The sequence below is a fragment of the Metarhizium acridum genome (assembly GCF_019434415.1).
Source record: "Metarhizium acridum strain ARSEF 324 chromosome Unknown scaffold_586, whole genome shotgun sequence".
NCBI lineage: Eukaryota > Fungi > Ascomycota > Sordariomycetes > Hypocreales > Clavicipitaceae > Metarhizium > Metarhizium acridum.
Window position 1 is genome coordinate 54,830 of NW_027094048.1, and position 18,550 is coordinate 73,379.

Consider the following 18,550-nt stretch of genomic DNA (forward strand, 5'->3'; position numbering starts at 1 on the left):
AAGCCAAGACGTGTAATAGAAACACTTACGTCGCCACTTTTATTAGCCCACTCTATAAGCGATCCTTCTACCTTTAACATACCACCACCTCCGTTAGAACTCAAGGCGAATATACAGGACTAGTCGTCGTACCTTCAAGCAATGCTAGCGAACTCGTAGCTGCGTTAAGGGTGTATAGATTATAGCCCGAAATTAGAGATATTAATCTAGCCTATAAAAAACATGACTTAGTAAGATACCACAATCCTATTAATAATAGGAGACAACCGGTTCTCTTCTAGAAGAGTTAGCGGCATAATTATAATGCCTTTACCGCTTAGAGCTAGAACTACCTGAAAGATAAGATAACACTCTTGCCTAGCTAGGAGGTGCAATTAAGAGTTGGATCTTACTAGTCCACTATAACCTTTTAAACCGCTTCCACTTATCCGGGTCGCCGCCTAAATCCTACTACACCTTCCTGTATCTCCACAGGTTAAAAGCACTAATTAAATAATATAGATTTAGGCGTAAGCCTAATACTATACCTAGCGTGCCCTACTACCTCCATTATTAGTCGTAGTGTAGTTAATTCTTAAAACCACTATACTCAAGTAAAACCGGATTACTATAGCGAATCTAGAAAGCATCTCATAGAATACAAAGATAACTAAATTTGTTTTGTAGTTAAAGGGAACTCTTAATTAGTACATAGTGTTATAGTATAAAACAACCACTTTTACTATTTACTATTAGCAGGTATATCGCCTTTAGCGTAACTCCTAAATTTAATTTTTAGGATTTAGGGCGCCTAAGGGAAGCACGATTTATAGACAGCCGTTATTGCGTTAGTTAACCATTCTAGGACCTAAAGCCTTTTAATAGTGCCTAGTAATAATAAATGCCCTTATAAATAATCTAATCCAAGCCATATTTATTCCCCTTATATTATAAAGGGGAAGCATACTACTAAGTAAGCGGTAATAATTAGCTGCTTTAACCCGCTATAAATTATATAATCCTTTAGGTTTAATTATATTATCCACATTAATTCCCGTATTTATCCTTCCTTCTCGAACTAACACAACTTATTAATATTACTAGTAAAGGTAAAAGTAATAATACTATAATCACCTGGAAAATGTCTTACATTCCGGTGTTCGTATACTCGTCGTTAGTCAAGTATTATAAGATACTAAATTCCCTTTTATATTAGTTATACACTTCACCTATAGTCGTAATGTTTATATCCTTAAGCTCCTTATACTAGCGAATATTTCGTGGGTGCAATTCCATTTAATTTTACTACGTAATATAGTTTATATTTAGGGTAATAGCACAGGGAGAAGAATCTATAGGAAAATCTTCAATATATTAGCAGCTAATTTTAACCGTTATAGGAATATACCTCGAAATCTCTGTAATAACGTATCCATACACCTATCTTAGCTACTTATAAAGAGTTAAAAGCAAACGGGTGTTATAACGGTTATCTAGTAGCTTATACCTAAGAGAAGGTAGCTATACTAACGCTATACCTAAATATGCGACTAAGGTAGATAGCTAGGTAAGGCTAAATTATCCTATTTTTATAAGCTTAAATTTCATATAAGTTCTAAATAATAGCTTTTTTATACCGCTTATTACTAACACTACTACCTCTAAGACTTATAAGATCGCGGGTAATTCCTAATTTAGAAATAATAGCCTAGGACCACATGCTAATAATAAAGAGTAGCGAAGTCTATAAAAGAAAGTGAGAGTAAAATTCGTTAGGAAGATAGGATTCAATTCCATCGCTATTTCTCTACTCTCCCTAAAAATAGATGCTTCGCTTAACCTAGGATCACGATTTAAGGGGGTAAACGTTAGAAATTAAATGTTACTAATTCCAGGAGTACCTACTAGGACTATCCAAAATACATCTCCTAATCTAAGGAGCGCGAACGCTACTAATATTAGGAGTTTTAATCCCAGGAATATAATGCTAATATACTAATTAACCTAAGGGGTATAACCCTAAAAGCGAAAATCTAAGACCACGCATCTAAACTTAGGGATTAGTGCTTCTAGTATACAGTAGCGTCCAATTTAAACCTCTGCTCCTAGGATCTGTACTCCTAGGATCTCTGCTCCTAGGATTAGCTAGCGTTAATTTCAGATCTCTGCTCCTGGGATCTCTACTCCTGGGATTAGTGCTCCTAGCATTAGTATAGGTTCTATTTTTAAATAAGTACTCCTAGACTTAGTACTCCTAGTATTAGTAGAATCCAGGAGTATAGGTCCTAGGAGCATAAATCTAAAACTAGAACCCGCTAATCCTGGGAGGTTTAATAATACCCGGATCCCCTATAATATTAACCCTAAGAGTACAGATACTAGTACTTATTTTAAAAGTACAAATCCACGGCTATACATTATAGACTCTATTACGATCCATGCACTATACTTAATATACCCTATATATACGAGCTTTAATCTTAAACTCTCTTTCGCTACCCTTATTACTAGCATTATTAATCCTAAGAGCATTAATTCTTAGACTACCCTTTAAATATTATCGGAGAATGGATGCTAAATGCTTAAAGATTTACGCTTACAGGATCTAGTATTACACATTTAACAGCACCCTAGGTTTAGTTAATAGAAAGTGGATTATAAACCTAAGTTTAGGTAACCTAGGTCTCTATAATTATTTAAAAATAACAGTAAACCTAAGTTTACATAGCTTAAGTATATCTAACTTGTGTTTATGTGACCGGTATTTACACATTATCTAAAATGCTACAATAAATAGCAGGATCTAAGTCTACATAGACTTGGGTCTATCCGACCACCATTTCTAGCCACTACACAAACCCCAGTCAAAGCAAACACAGGTCAGACAAACACAGGTCAGACAAACACAGGTTAGACAAACACAGGTCAGACAAACACAGGTCAGACAAATACAGGTCAGACAAACACAGGTCAATGAAAACACAGGTTAATGAAAACACAGGTCTATAAATCCATTTCTAACTACTACATAGACCCCAGTTCGGCAGCAGGCGAATAAAGATTACCCTAGCCTAGAAGACCTAAGTCTAGTAAACGTTAGGTAAACCCTAGGCTTATATTCCACTATATATCGTAGCTAAAGTTACGTAGACTTAAGTTAAGAACCTAGATTTATAATCTCCTACTAACTTAACCTAAGTTAGGAAACTTAAATGTATAAAATAATAAGTTTAGATCGCCTAAAAAAGGATAGTAGTCCCCAAGTTAAACATGTTATAGGTCTTTACACCTATCGTCGGAAAATGTTAAATGCTAAACTTTAGGACGTAGGCTAGTAGATTCCTAGTCCGTCAATTAACAAAAAGTGAATGCTACCCTATGCGTCTACTATATAGCTAGAATCTACACGACGGTCCATTATCATAGAGTATGTATACTTAGCTTTCCTCCAAGATTAAGTGGGTTATTAGTGCATTAATACAAGGTAAACGTAGGAATAAGAAACGATCAATTAATAGTAAAGGGATAAGGATTAAGGGGAGGACTAAAACTAACTTTACCAACTAGTCAAAGCTAATTATAGAGTAGCCTAAGGCTTTTATAGTACTGTTAACACAACTATACTAACCAAATAGTAGCAGACATAAAAAGTCACCTTACCCTCTCTAAGAAAACGTTATTACTCTTATTCGTTTCTAACTCTTAATTTTACTTATTTTACTTCTATTAACGATAATATAACATTCAAAATGCCCTTCCTATCTTTGTATCTTCCGCTATAGCTATACAGGTAAATCCTAGTTGTACAAAACCATATTTCACTAGAAGGCCCGCCCTATACATTAAAGTTAAGAGGCTTGATTGATTAATTGATTGATTAATTGTATTTTCCGTCCAGTAACCTTAGTCGCTTAGGTCCCCTTTCGGGGCACAGGACGTGCTAAGCTAAATTACGTATAAATCCAAACCACAGGGAAGCTTCACCTAGCGCTTCTTACAAGACCTCGTAGGTTAAGCCGTTAGGCTCACTCTTAGAAGGCGGCTTACCTACCCTAGCGGAGGAGGTAGGTTGTCCCCAGCACACAGTACAAGTGTCTATAGCTATTCCCTCTAAGCATCAATCCTTCCACAGTTTATCCAGCATTATATTAGCTCCCCCCGGGCCGCAACCTAACATGAACAAGCATGGTCTGCCGTGGCCTAGGTTAGCGCTCTTATTTAGGGCCCTTATCCCGTTAGTAGGAGTGTTAGGTAGTAGCTATAGCTATAATAGTTAACCCTTAGTTTTCCTAGTTAAAATTCTCTCACGCCCTTACTAAGGCTACTATTATAGTTTATTCTCTAGTAATTAAGCGATAAAAATAACGTAAAGGTAATAGTAGGGAAAAACCCTTTAAAGGAATTAAAGACTTATTTAATAGCTTGAATAGCTTACCTTTAAGAAGAAAAACCTTTGTAACTAGCTACTATTATTTAAAAGAGCTAGCCTTTTAATACCTATAGCTCCCTAATTCGAAAAGAGACTATAAGGTTTAAGTAAACGTAATTATTAGAACTAGCTTTATAAAAGATAATAAACTCTCCTAAGGTTATTTTTTATACTATTAGTACTATAATAAGCGCTTATAGTAAAAAGCATAATTAAGTAGCCTATAAATTCTCGCCCTATTACTAGGCTACTAATAGTATTATAGGAGGAAAATTTTTTATAAGGGAGAGTTAAAAGTTAAGAGGCTTATAACACATTTATACATGCGTAGTAATTAAATTTTAGTAAGTTTTTAACTATTATAATAGTATTAAACCTCCACCCGTATTTAATACAGTTAATTAGTGCTTTTAATTTATAAAGATATAGCTACCCTTAAATTACCTATATTACATCTTTTATTTACATTTCCTATTATTCCCTTACTATAAGAAATAGTTTACTTTTACGCGTTCTTAATATAACACTTATAAAGTAATAAATTTAAATTATATTAGAACACTCTTTTAATAATTCTTTAAGTTACTTTTAAGCGAAGCTACGGGATTTTAATAAATACAACTATAGGTAATAGAATAATATTATAAGCCTTTTACTAGTACTAGTTAGTATTATAACGGCATTTAACCTCTCTTACTCAGATAAAAGTAGTAACGTAGCAGTAAAGCTCTTCTTTATTTAATAATATATACTAGAAGGTAAACTAACGCTAGATTAATTTCGCTCTCTTATTTATTCTATTATTAACGGTTCTCCTAATATTAATATCTAGGATACGGTTCTTAACCTTATTAAAAGACTTAATCTACTTACACCCCCTTCGTCTAGCATTGCCCTAATATTTAAAGGCACACCTATTAAGACTAGCTTAAGCCGACTTACTAATAGCAAAACGCGCGACATTATTAAAGGGGAGCTCTTTAAGGAAATTAAAAACTACACTTTTCGTAATATAAAGGGATTCTATAATAAGTTTTTTAATTCTAAGTCCTAGCGTTAAGAATAAAAAGCGATATTAAGGGTAATAATAATAGTATATAACGGAAAGATATAGATAGAATTTCTATCTATTACTAATAAAAGACCCGTTTAGGATTAGCTTTACTCACTTAAAGAGCGCTTCTTAGCAGGTGCATTATATAAGCTTTATACCACTAGAACTACTAACTAGTTTAAGAAATAAAAAGGCTAGATAAACGTTTTCTTATAAATACTAGCTATAAACGCGAATAATACCTTTAAGTATAAACACGTTCTTATAGTTAAAGAATAAAAGAAGTTAAATAATACAGGTAGGTTTAAGGTAACTCTCCTCTAGCTTACGCGCTATATATAAGGCGTCTTTACTAACTAGCTAACACGCTAATTTATCTACGCGTTCTTACTCTACGCTTTTATAATAAAGCTTTAAGTCTTTAACTACTTTAAGTCGTATAGCTTAGGGCTATTTAACATTTATAACGAGCCGAATAAGTTTACGCGTACTCTTATAGGATATACTATAATAAATAATAATACGATAAGCCTTAACACGTTTATTAAGCGAGGGGATACGTGTCGTTATATTACACTAGATAACGCAAGCGGTAATAAGATAAGGGTTAGTGTTACAAACGACACTACACAAGACACGGGACGGGACCGCACTAGCTAGGACAGGCACGACCCGTAGGTATAAGAAGAAGGTAAGGGCACGTAACTAGCTACGTAATCTAAGAGGTAATTAAAGAGGTTAATATTTAAATATATTAACTAAAAAGAATTAAACTAACTAAACCTTAAGCTAATTAATTAAGGTTTAAAGGGATTAATAGTTAAGCTAATTAATTTAAGATTATAATAAAGAGATAAATAAGTACTTAAGAAGAAGGTATTCCTATAATTAAATAATTTAAATCTTTATTAATTAATTTAAGTAATAATTTTACTATTAAGAGTTATACTCTTAATAGCCTTATTATAATATTACTTAAAAGCTACTTTATAGCATTTAACTTAACTTACTTTTTAAGAAATAAATCTATTTGTTACGAACCAAGGGTACCTGAAGCAGTTGGCCGGCGTCATGGGCCGCCAGCATGCAGACAAGAATGGGGCCCGACGGGATCGCAGGTCACGTGAGGGGATCAGATGGGATCAGTCTGATCCAACTCAATGGATCAGAGGGGATCAACCTGATCCAGCACGGGGGATCAGATGGGATCTATCTGATCCAGGACTACAATAGAGAGACAGACGAGTACTTAAGGAGGAGGTATTCCCATAGTCAGATAGTCTAGATCTCTATTGATCAATCTAAGCAATAGTTTTACTATTGAGAGTTATACTCTTAACGGCCTTATTGTGATACTGCTCAAAAGCTACTCTGTAGCATTCAACCTGACTTACTTCCTAAGAAACAGACCTACTGTGCCTTAGAACCTAAGCCACCGTTACATTTTGATCAATAGAGATCTAGACTATCTGACTAGGGGCCCGACGGGATCGCAGGTCACGTGAGGGGATCAGATGGGATCAGTCTGATCCAACTCAATGGATCAGAGGGGATCAACCTGATCCAGCACGGGGGATCAGATGGGATCTATCTGATCCAGGACTACAATAGAGAGATAGACGAGTACTTAAGGAGGAGGTATTCCCATAGTCAGATAGTCTAGATCTCTATTGATCAATCTAAGCAATAGTTTTACTATTGAGAGTTATACTCTTAACGGCCTTATTGTGATACTGCTCAAAAGCTACTCTGTAGCATTCAACCTGACTTACTTCCTAAGAAACAGACCTACTGTGCCTTAGAACCTAAGCCACCGTTACATTTTGATCAATCCTGTTCAGTAAGTTACCTTGAAACTTTGAGCAGTAACGACTTCCAAGATGTCTACTTCAAGCGGAAAGACCACCAACCCCGGGGAGATGATGAAGTACCTTCATGACAAGATCACCGAGCTCGAGAAGCAGAATCGACAGCTTCTCGACCGACAGAATGATCTCTACGAAAAACTTGAGGCACGAGAAGAGGAACTTGCAGCAGTTCAAAATCTCACACCTGCATCCTCTATCAACAACAACAACATGCCAAAATTCCCCAAGCCTGAATCATACGATGGCTACAAGGGTGATGTGAGGAACTTTCTCACACAAGCCCAAGCTTACCTACGAGTCAACGAAAAAATCTACACGACACCTGAGTCACAGATTCTTTGCATTGGCAACCTCTTGACTGGGAAAGCAATGGAATGGTGGGAGCCAACCCTCCGCGCACATCTTAAGCACGGTGCCGAAGCCGGAGCGGAAGTTGTCCACATCTTCTCTGATTACGAAACCTTCGAAGAACGACTTCTCGCTGCATTTGGAAATCCCGATGAGCATAAGGAAGCTACACGACAACTTACTCGACTCAAGCAGACCGGATCTGCAGCTCATTACGCTAGGGAATTCAAACGCATCGCAGCAAAACTCAACTGGAATACCGAACCCAAAATGGAAGTCTTCTATCAAGGACTCAAAGAAGAAGTGAAGGATGACATTTATCGAGAAGATCGTCCTGAGTTATTTGACGACTTCGTCGAAATGGTCATCAAGGCAGACAACCGTCTATACGAGCGACGTCACGAAAAAAGTCACAGGAAATTCGGAACATATGCTAGGTTCAATAAACCTAATAGTAGCAAGCCACGCCGAACATCGACAGCATACGGGTACCACGCCGGACCTATGGAACTTGACGCCGCGAATAAGGAAAAGGGGAAGACTTGTTACAATTGTGGCAAGACTGGACACTTTGCGAATAAATGCAGAGCCCCGAAAAAGCCATGGAAGCCAATCCCTGAAGGCAAGAAGCTCCATGCCGCAAATCGAGAAGACTTGCCCACGCGAAATCTTAGTATGGCAAGCAATGAAGGAAGCCCCACGTTAGCAAACAACATCAGTTCGGATGAAGATTGGGAATTCGGAACCCAACCAGTACCCGACGACTTTTGGGAACACTGGACACCCTCACCAAAAAGTGAACCTTCACTGGAACAGATCCAAGAAGAAGAGAATCATCCAACTGAGAAAGACGAACCTGAAATCGAACACAGACTCCTTAATTGGACCTTCTGTTACGATGACAATTGCTACACGCACCTTAGCAGCAAGCAAGGTAGCGGATGGTTTCCACGAGAACGAAAGGGAAGGAGAACAACCCTTACGATACAACCGAAATTACGACGAACCGATTCAAAGATATTGAACGGAAAGTTATACTGTGCTAAGGATAACGCACACACTACCCAAGCCATAACCCCACAATGCAAGGAGGAAGGGAACTGTGTGACTGTGAGCAACTCGCTTAGCCCGAGTTCGATTAACACAGATGGTAGATCAAGCGATCACCAAGGAAGCTCCAACAATGCGTCGGAAGACAACCGCCGACGACAGCGCCTAGAACAACGCGCTAGAGAACGACATGAGGACAGGATCAACAAATCGGGAAACGACAGCCGTCGTCGCAATTAAGACCGATTCCTCGACGGAGATCTGACAGGTCTCTATGTACTGCAAACATCGGCAGCACAGCACACCTCATGATCGACATGACTATAATGGGACAAAGGATCCAGGCAATGATTGATAGCGGAGCACAAGGAAATTTTATCTCGCCGAATCTCGTCAACAGATTACGATTGCCTTGGACACCCAAAGACGAGCCCTACCGACTCACGACTGTGGAAGGAACTGCGGTGAAGTATAGCCAAGGAGTAGTTGACATGGAAGTTGCGCAGCTTCTAGTCGACATACAAGGCACGAAACACCGAGTTACACTAGATATCACAGTGATCTCAAAACACGATGTTATATTAGGGATACCCTGGTTGCGGGCGAGCAATCCACGAGTCAATTGGAGAACCGGCCAACTTCAATGGGATTTACCAGGATGCGGTTACGAAGCAGAGAGCGGCCTACGAAGGGCACCTCATTCGAACTACGACAGGCCTCTAGGAATATATGTGATCGCCAGAGAGCCAAAAGCTGAGACAACGGAGATTCCCGAGGAATACTCACAGTACAGCAAGCTGTTCAGCGGAGAGCTAGAAACAGGACTACCGGAGCATTCACGCTGGGACCACGAGATCAGACTCCAGCCCGGTACTGAACCAACGTTCAACAAAATTTATCCTCAGAACCCTGAGCAGGACAAGGCGCTCAAGGAGTATCTGGAGGACATGCTACAAAAAGGATACATACGACCATCAGAGTCCCCAGCAGGATACCCAATCCTGTGGGTACCAAAGAAGAACGGGAAACTACGACCATGCATCGATTACCGACACTTGAATAAGATCACAATCAAGAATCGATACCCGTTACCGCTTATGACGGAAATCAGAGACAAAGTTGGAAAAGCCAAATGGTTCACCACACTCGACTTAAAAGGAGCCTATAACCTTATACGGATGAAAGAAGGCCACGAGTGGATGACAGCATTTCGAACCAGCAGAGGACACTACGAATATCTAGTGATGCCTTTCGGGCTTACCAACGCACCAGCAACCTTTCAAAGAATGATCGATACAATCTTACGGAAACAACTAGGAGTGTTTGTGGTTGTATACCTCGACGATATCCTCATTTATTCAGATACCCTTGAGGAACACAAACGACATGTACATGAGGTACTACAAACTCTACAGGACAACAAACTCTTAGTCGAAGCCTCGAAATGCCAGTTCCACCAGAACACTGTGCACTTTCTAGGGTACGTGCTCACATACGGAGAAATACGAATGAGCCCGGATAAGATCAAAACCATCAAGGAATGGCCTACACCAAAGAATCTGAAGGAAGTTAGAGGATTCACAGCATTCGTGAACTTCTACCGCAAGTTCTTGAGCGGATATGGAGACATCTCACGACCTCTTACAAACCTAACAAAGAAAGAAGTCGGCTTCCAATGGAACGAACCAGAAGCCACGGCATTCCAGAAAATGAAAGATTTAGTTACGTCAGAACCTGTGTTGAAAGCACCTGATCAGGACAAACCTTATGAGCTTGAAACGGACGCCTCAGACTTTGCACTAGGCGGACAGCTTGGACAACGAGATGATCAAGGAAGATTGCACCCAGTTGCATTCTTCTCGAAGAAACTCCACGGACCCGAACTCAACTATGGGATCCACGACAAAGAACTCATGGCTATCATTGAGTGCTTCAAAGAATGGAGACACTATCTCATAGGAGCAAAGCATCAAATCAAGGTCTATACCGATCACAAGAATCTCACATCGTTCTTGACCACAAAGGATCTGAACAAACGACAGATCAGATGGTATGAAACCCTCACGGATTATGACTTCGAAATCATATACCGTAAAGGATCCGAAAACGGAAGAGCAGACGCGCTCAGCCGAAGAGAGGATTTGAAATCGGATGAGCAAATGAGTAATGCACCCTTGCTACGCGCCACCAAGGATGGGAACCTTGTGCTAGGCACCCGAGAAATCAACATGACATGGCAAGTCAAGCCAGATGAAACATGGATGCATCGGATCGCATCATGCATTAAGAATGACAGCTATCTGGACAATTGGGAAACGAAAACGCATCTGTCCAAGGAAGGCAAGACCTTCTTGTACAATGAACGGCAGTATGTTCCCAGTACACTTCAAGAACAGCTTGTCAAGGAAATACACGAGCACCCACTACACGGACATCAGGGTGTAGGGAAAACGATCAGCAGGCTAAGAAGATCGTACGACTTCCCAGAAAGCAGAAAAATGGTACAAGAAGTCATCAAGAAATGCGACACGTGCAACAAAGCAAAATCAGCGCGACACGCACCATACGGAGAATTACAACCGATATCGCCACCTGAGAGAGCATGGCAAACTGTTACAATGGACTTCATCGTCAAACTACCGAAGTCAAAAGAACCCATGACAGGAGTAGCTTACGACAGCATCCTAGTTATTGTGGACAAACTCACAAAATACGCCTACTACATTCCATACAAGGAATCGAGCAACACCAAGGACTTAGCGTATATGTTCTTCAAAACAGTCATTGCACAACATGGATTACCAACAAAGCTTATATCGGATCGCGACAAATTGTTCACCTCAAACTTTTGGAAATGCCTCATGGAAACCATGAAGATCAAACAAAGCTTATCAACGGCATTCCACCCACAATCAGATGGACAAACAGAAATCTTGAACCAAATACTCGAACAATATCTGCGAAGCTATGTCAACTACCAACAGAATGATTGGGTAGAATGGCTACCACTAGCACAATGGGCTTACAATAGCTCCGAAATTGACAACATGAAGATGTCACCGTTCAGGGCAAATTACGGATTTGACCCTATCATCGAGACACATGCGACACAGAATGTGAACGCGCCAGCAGCTACAACGCATGCAGCAACCATGACAGAAATACAGAAACACTTGCAACAGGAATGGATATTTTTGCAGAACCGAATGAAACACTACGCGGACAGAAAGAGATTGCCAGCGCCAATCCTAGAGGAGGGACATAAAGTATACCTCATTCGCAAAAACATCAAAACTAAGCGACCCAGCGACAAACTCGACTGGAAGAAGATCGGACCATTCCTTATCAAACGGAAAATCTCGAATACCAACTACGAACTATCATTACCAGATGGAATGAAAATCCATCCCATATTTCATATATCGCTACTAGAGAAAGCACCAGATGAATCTACAATCGCTACCAACATCACAACGGAAGATACCAACGAATACGAAGTCGAACGGATACTCAAAGCACGGGGAGATACAAAGAATCGTCATTATCTCGTTAAATGGAAGGGATATCCAAACTCCGAAAACACCTGGGAACCAGCCAAGAATCTCACGAACTGCTCGACGTCGCTTGAACAGTTCCACCAGAGAATAAAAACTCATCAGGAATAGGGAAACCCAAGTCTGCTAGAAACTCGGGTGTCTGATTAAGCATGTTGGACTCCAACTCCAGACGCTCCTGGGCCTCTAACTCGTCCAGACTCTCCACACCACGAGCAATCATCTCCGCAGCCTTTTGTCGCAAAAATTTCTCCTGACGACGAATCCTTTGCAAACGAGCCATCGCCCGCTCCAAATCCTCCTCGGCCGAAGCACGTTCTCTGTCGAGACGATCCTTTTCGCGAAGGACACGATTATAAGCATCCGAAGACGTTCCGCCCGGATTGCAGCTGGTGTAACCACGCAAAGCACATTCGCTGCACCTGTCTTTCCCTTCAGCGACAATGCACTCTCGATTGTTTTTTCGACACGAATCGCAGGAAGGCATGACGAAGCCAAAGGCAGATATGAACTCGGAAAGACGTTTGCGATCAATCTTCTGGTTAGGGCGAGATCGCTGTTTCGAAACACGGTCAGAAGACATTGTGAAAAGAATGACGAAGAAAGAAAAAAGGGAAAGAGGGGAAGGAAGAGAATACTTACCGGACGAAACGAAATGGCCTTGAGGACAAGACCAATGGGGGAGGAGTATTATGTTACGAACCAAGGGTACCTGAAGCAGTTGGCCGGCGTCATGGGCCGCCAGCATGCAGACAAGAATGGGGCCCGACGGGATCGCAGGTCACGTGAGGGGATCAGATGGGATCAGTCTGATCCAACTCAATGGATCAGAGGGGATCAACCTGATCCAGCACGGGGGATCAGATGGGATCTATCTGATCCAGGACTACAATAGAGAGACAGACGAGTACTTAAGGAGGAGGTATTCCCATAGTCAGATAGTCTAGATCTCTATTGATCAATCTAAGCAATAGTTTTACTATTGAGAGTTATACTCTTAACGGCCTTATTGTGATACTGCTCAAAAGCTACTCTGTAGCATTCAACCTGACTTACTTCCTAAGAAACAGACCTACTGTGCCTTAGAACCTAAGCCACCGTTACACTATTATACCTTAAAACCTAAGCTACTATTATATTTTAATTAATTTTATTTAATAAGTTACCTTAAAACTTTAAGTAATAATAACTTTTAAGATATTTACTTTAAGTAAAAAGACTATTAACTCTAAGAAGATAATAAAGTACCTTTATAATAAGATTATTAAGCTTAAGAAGTAGAATTAATAGCTTTTTAACTAATAGAATAATCTCTATAAAAAACTTAAGATATAAGAAGAGAAACTTATAATAGTTTAAAATCTTACACTTATATTCTCTATTAATAATAATAATATATTAAAATTCCTTAAGCTTAAATTATACGATAATTATAAGGGTAATATAAGAAACTTTCTTATATAAGCTTAAGCTTACCTATAAGTTAACGAAAAAACCTATATAATACTTAAGTTATAAATTCTTTATATTAGTAACCTTTTAACTAAAAAAGTAATAGAGTAGTAAAAGTTAACTCTTTACGTATATCTTAAGTATAGCATTAAAGTTAAAGTAAAAGTTATTTATATCTTCTTTAATTATAAAACCTTTAAAGAATAACTTCTTATTATATTTAAAAACCCTAATAAGTATAAAGAAGCTATATAATAGCTTACTTAACTTAAGTAAACTAAATTTATAGCTTATTATACTAGGGAGTTTAAGCGTATTATAATAAAACTTAACTAAAATACTAAACCTAAAATAAAAGTCTTTTATTAAGGACTTAAAGAAGAAGTAAAAAATAATATTTATTAAGAAGATTATTCTAAGTTATTTAATAACTTTATTAAAATAATTATTAAGGTAAATAACCGTTTATATAAGTAATATTATAAAAAAAGTTATAAGAAATTTAAATTATATACTAGGTTTAATAAACCTAATAGTAGTAAGCTACATTAAATATTAATAATATACGAGTATTACGTTAAACCTATAGAACTTAACGCTATAAATAAGAAAAGGGAAAAGACTTATTATAATTATAGTAAGACTAAACACTTTATAAATAAATATAGAGCCTTAAAGAAGCTATAAAAGCTAATTTCTAAAGGTAAAAAGCTTTATACTATAAACTAAAAAGACTTACCTACGCGAAATCTTAGTATAATAAGTAATAAAGAAAGCCTTACGTTAATAAATAATATTAGTTTAAATAAAAATTAGGAATTTAAAACCTAATTAATACCTAATAACTTTTAGGAATACTAGATACCCTTACTAAAAAGTAAACCTTTACTAAAACAAATCTAAGAAAAAGAGAATTATTTAATTAAAAAAGATAAACCTAAAACTAAATATAAACTTCTTAATTAAACCTTTTATTATAATAATAATTACTACACGTACCTTAATAGTAAGTAAGGTAGTAAATAGTTTCTACGAGAATAAAAGAAAAGGAGAATAACCCTTATAATATAATTAAAATTACGATAAACTAATTTAAAGATATTAAACGAGAAGTTATACTATACTAAGAATAACGTATATACTACTTAAGCTATAACCCTATAATATAAAAAGAAAGGGAACTATATAACTATAAGTAACTCGCTTAGCTTAAGTTTAATTAATATAAATAGTAGGTTAAGTAATTACTAAGAAAGCTTTAATAATATATTAAAAGATAACTATTAATAATAGCGCCTAAAATAACGCGCTAAAGAATAATATAAGAATAGGATTAATAAATTAGGAAATAATAGCTATTATTATAATTAAAACTAATTCCTTAACGGAGATCTAATAGGTCTCTATATACTATAAATATTAGTAATATAATACACCTTATAATTAATATAACTATAATAGAATAAAGAATCTAAGTAATAATTAATAGCAGAATATAAGGAAATTTTATCTTACTAAATCTCATTAATAAATTATAATTACCTTAAATACTTAAAGATAAGCCCTACTAACTTATAATTATAAAAGAAACTATAATAAAGTATAGCTAAAAAGTAATTAATATAAAAGTAGCGTAACTTCTTATTAATATATAAGGTATAAAATACTAGGTTACATTAAATATTATAGTAATCTTAAAACATAATATTATATTAAAGATACCTTAATTATAAGCGAGTAATTTATAAGTTAATTAAAGAACCGGTTAACTTTAATAGAATTTACTAGAATATAGTTATAAAGCTAAGAGTAGCCTATAAAGAGTACCTTATTTAAATTATAATAGGCCTTTAAGAATATATATAATTACTAAAGAGCTAAAAGCTAAAATAACGGAGATTTCTAAGAAATACTTAAAGTATAATAAGCTATTTAATAAAGAGCTAAAAATAGAATTACTAGAGTATTTACGTTAAAACTATAAGATTAAACTCTAGCCTAGTATTAAATTAACGTTTAATAAAATTTATTCTTAAAACCTTAAGTAAGATAAGACGCTTAAGAAGTATTTAAAGGATATACTATAAAAGGGATATATATAATTATTAGAGTTCTTAGTAAAATACCTAATCCTATAGGTATTAAAGAAGAATAAAAAACTATAATTATATATTAATTACTAACACTTAAATAAAATTATAATTAAGAATTAATACCTATTATTACTTATAATAGAAATTAAAGATAAGGTTAAAAAAGCTAAATAGTTTATTACACTTAACTTAAAAGAAGCCTATAACCTTATACGAATAAAAGAAGGCTATAAGTAAATAATAGTATTTTAAACTAGTAGAGAATACTATAAATATTTAATAATACCTTTTAGGCTTACTAACGTACTAGTAACCTTTTAAAGAATAATTAATATAATCTTATAGAAACAATTAAAAGTGTTTATAGTTATATACCTTAATAATATTCTTATTTACTTAAATACCCTTAAGAAATATAAATAACACGTATATAAAGTACTATAAACTCTATAGAATAATAAACTCTTAGTTAAAGCCTTAAAATATTAGTTCTACTAGAATACTATACACTTTTTAGGGTACGTGCTTATATATAAAGAAATATAAATAAGCCTAAATAAAATTAAAACTATTAAGAAATAGCTTATATTAAAGAACCTAAAAGAAGTTAAAGAATTCATAGTATTTATAAACTTCTACTATAAGTTTTTAAGCGAATATAAAGATATTTTATAACCTCTTATAAACCTAATAAAAAAAGAAGTTAGCTTTTAATAGAATAAACTAAAAGCTATAGTATTCTAAAAGATAAAAGATTTAGTTACGTTAAAACCTATATTAAAAGCACTTAATTAAAATAAACCTTATAAGCTTAAAATAAACGCTTTAAACTTTATACTAGGTAAATAGCTTAAATAATAAGATAATTAAAAAAGACTATACCTAGTTGTATTTTTCTTAAAGAAACTCTACGAACCTAAACTTAATTATAGAATCCACGATAAAGAACTTATAGCTATTATTAAGTGCTTTAAAGAATAAAGATATTATCTTATAAAAGTAAAGCATTAAATTAAAGTTTATATTAATTATAAGAATCTTATATCGTTTTTAACTATAAAGAATTTAAATAAACGATAGATTAAATGGTATAAAACCCTTATAAATTATAACTTTAAGATTATATACTATAAAGAATCTAAAAACGAAAGAGTAAACGCGCTTAATTAAAGAGAGAACTTAAAATTAAATAAGTAAGTAAGTAATACACTCTTACTATACGCTACTAAGAATAGAAACCTTATACTAGATACCTAAGAAATTAATATAACCTAATAAGTTAAGCTAAATAAAATATAAATATAATAGATCGCATTATATATTAAGAATAATAATTACCTAAATAATTAAGAAACGAAAACGTATTTATTTAAGAAAGGTAAAACCTTCTTATATAATACACGATAGTATATTCCTAGTACACTTTAAGAATAACTTATTAAAGAAATATATGAGTACCTATTACACGAATATTAAGGTGTAAGGAAGATAATTAGTAGATTATAAAGATCGTATAACTTTTTAAAAAGCAGAAAATAGTATAAGAAGTTATTAAGAAATATAACACGTGTAATAAGGTAAAGATAGTATAACACGTACTATACGGCGAACTATAACTAATATTACTACTTAAAAGAGTATAGTAAACTATTATAATAAACTTTATTATTAAACTATTAAAGTTAAAAGAACCTATAATAAAAGTAGCTTATAATAGCATCTTAATTATTATAAATAAACTTATAAAATACGCCTATTATATTTTATATAAGAAATTAAGTAATACTAAGAACTTAACGTATATATTCTTTAAGATAATTATCGTATAGTATAAATTACTAATAAAGCTTATATTAAATCGCGATAAATTATTTACCTTAAACTTTTAAAAATACCTTATAAAAACTATAAAGATTAAATAAAGCTTATTAATAGTATTTCACTTATAATTAAATAAATAAATAGAAATCTTAAACTAAATACTTAAATAATACCTACGAAGCTATATTAACTACTAATAGAATAATTAGGTAAAATAGCTACTACTGTTATAATAGGCTTATAATAGCTTTAAGATTAATAATATAAAGATATTACTATTTAGGGTAAATTATAAATTTAACTCTATTATTAAAATATATATAATATAAAATATAAACACGCTAGTAGCTATAACGTATATAGTAACTATAATAAAAATATAAAAACACTTATAATAAAAATAAATATTTTTATAGAACTAAATAAAATATTACGCGAATAGAAAGAGATTACTAGTATTAATCTTAAAGAAGAGATATAAAGTATATCTTATTCGTAAAAATATTAAAACTAAGTAACCTAATAATAAACTTAACTAAAAGAAGATTAAACTATTCCTTATTAAATGGAAAATCTTAAATACTAACTATAAACTATTATTACTAAATAAAATAAAAATCCACCCTATATTTTATATATTACTATTAAAGAAAGTATTAAATAAATTTATAATTACTACGAATATTATAATAAAAAACACTAATAAATATAAAGTTAAACGAATACTTAAAGTATAAGGGAATATAAAGAATTACTATTATCTCGTTAAATACAAGGGATATTTAAACTCTAAAAACACCTAAAAACTAGCTAAAAATCTCACGAATTACTTAACGTTACTTAAATAGTTTTATTTTTAAGAAACGCATTCTAATTAATCTCTTAAGTATTATTTAATAACT

The 18,550-nt window shown here is 34.4% G+C and overlaps 1 protein-coding gene across 1 annotated transcript; it reads right to left on the reverse strand.

Annotated features, from left to right (window-relative positions):
* Positions 1 to 12,246: 12,246 nt before the first annotated feature.
* On the reverse strand, positions 12,247 to 13,172 carry J3458_022584 (uncharacterized protein). Its single transcript, XM_066123081.1, has one exon. It carries the CDS (start codon positions 13,028 to 13,030, stop codon positions 12,332 to 12,334), a length of 699 nt encoding a protein of 232 aa, XP_065972244.1. The 5' UTR covers positions 13,031 to 13,172; the 3' UTR covers positions 12,247 to 12,331.
* Between the last annotated feature and the right edge of the window lie 5,378 nt (positions 13,173 to 18,550).

Coding starts and splice junctions, on each gene's coding strand:
- J3458_022584 (XM_066123081.1), bottom strand. CDS start 13,030: ATGCTGGCGGCCCATGACGCCGGCCAACTGCTTCAGGTACCCTTGGTT.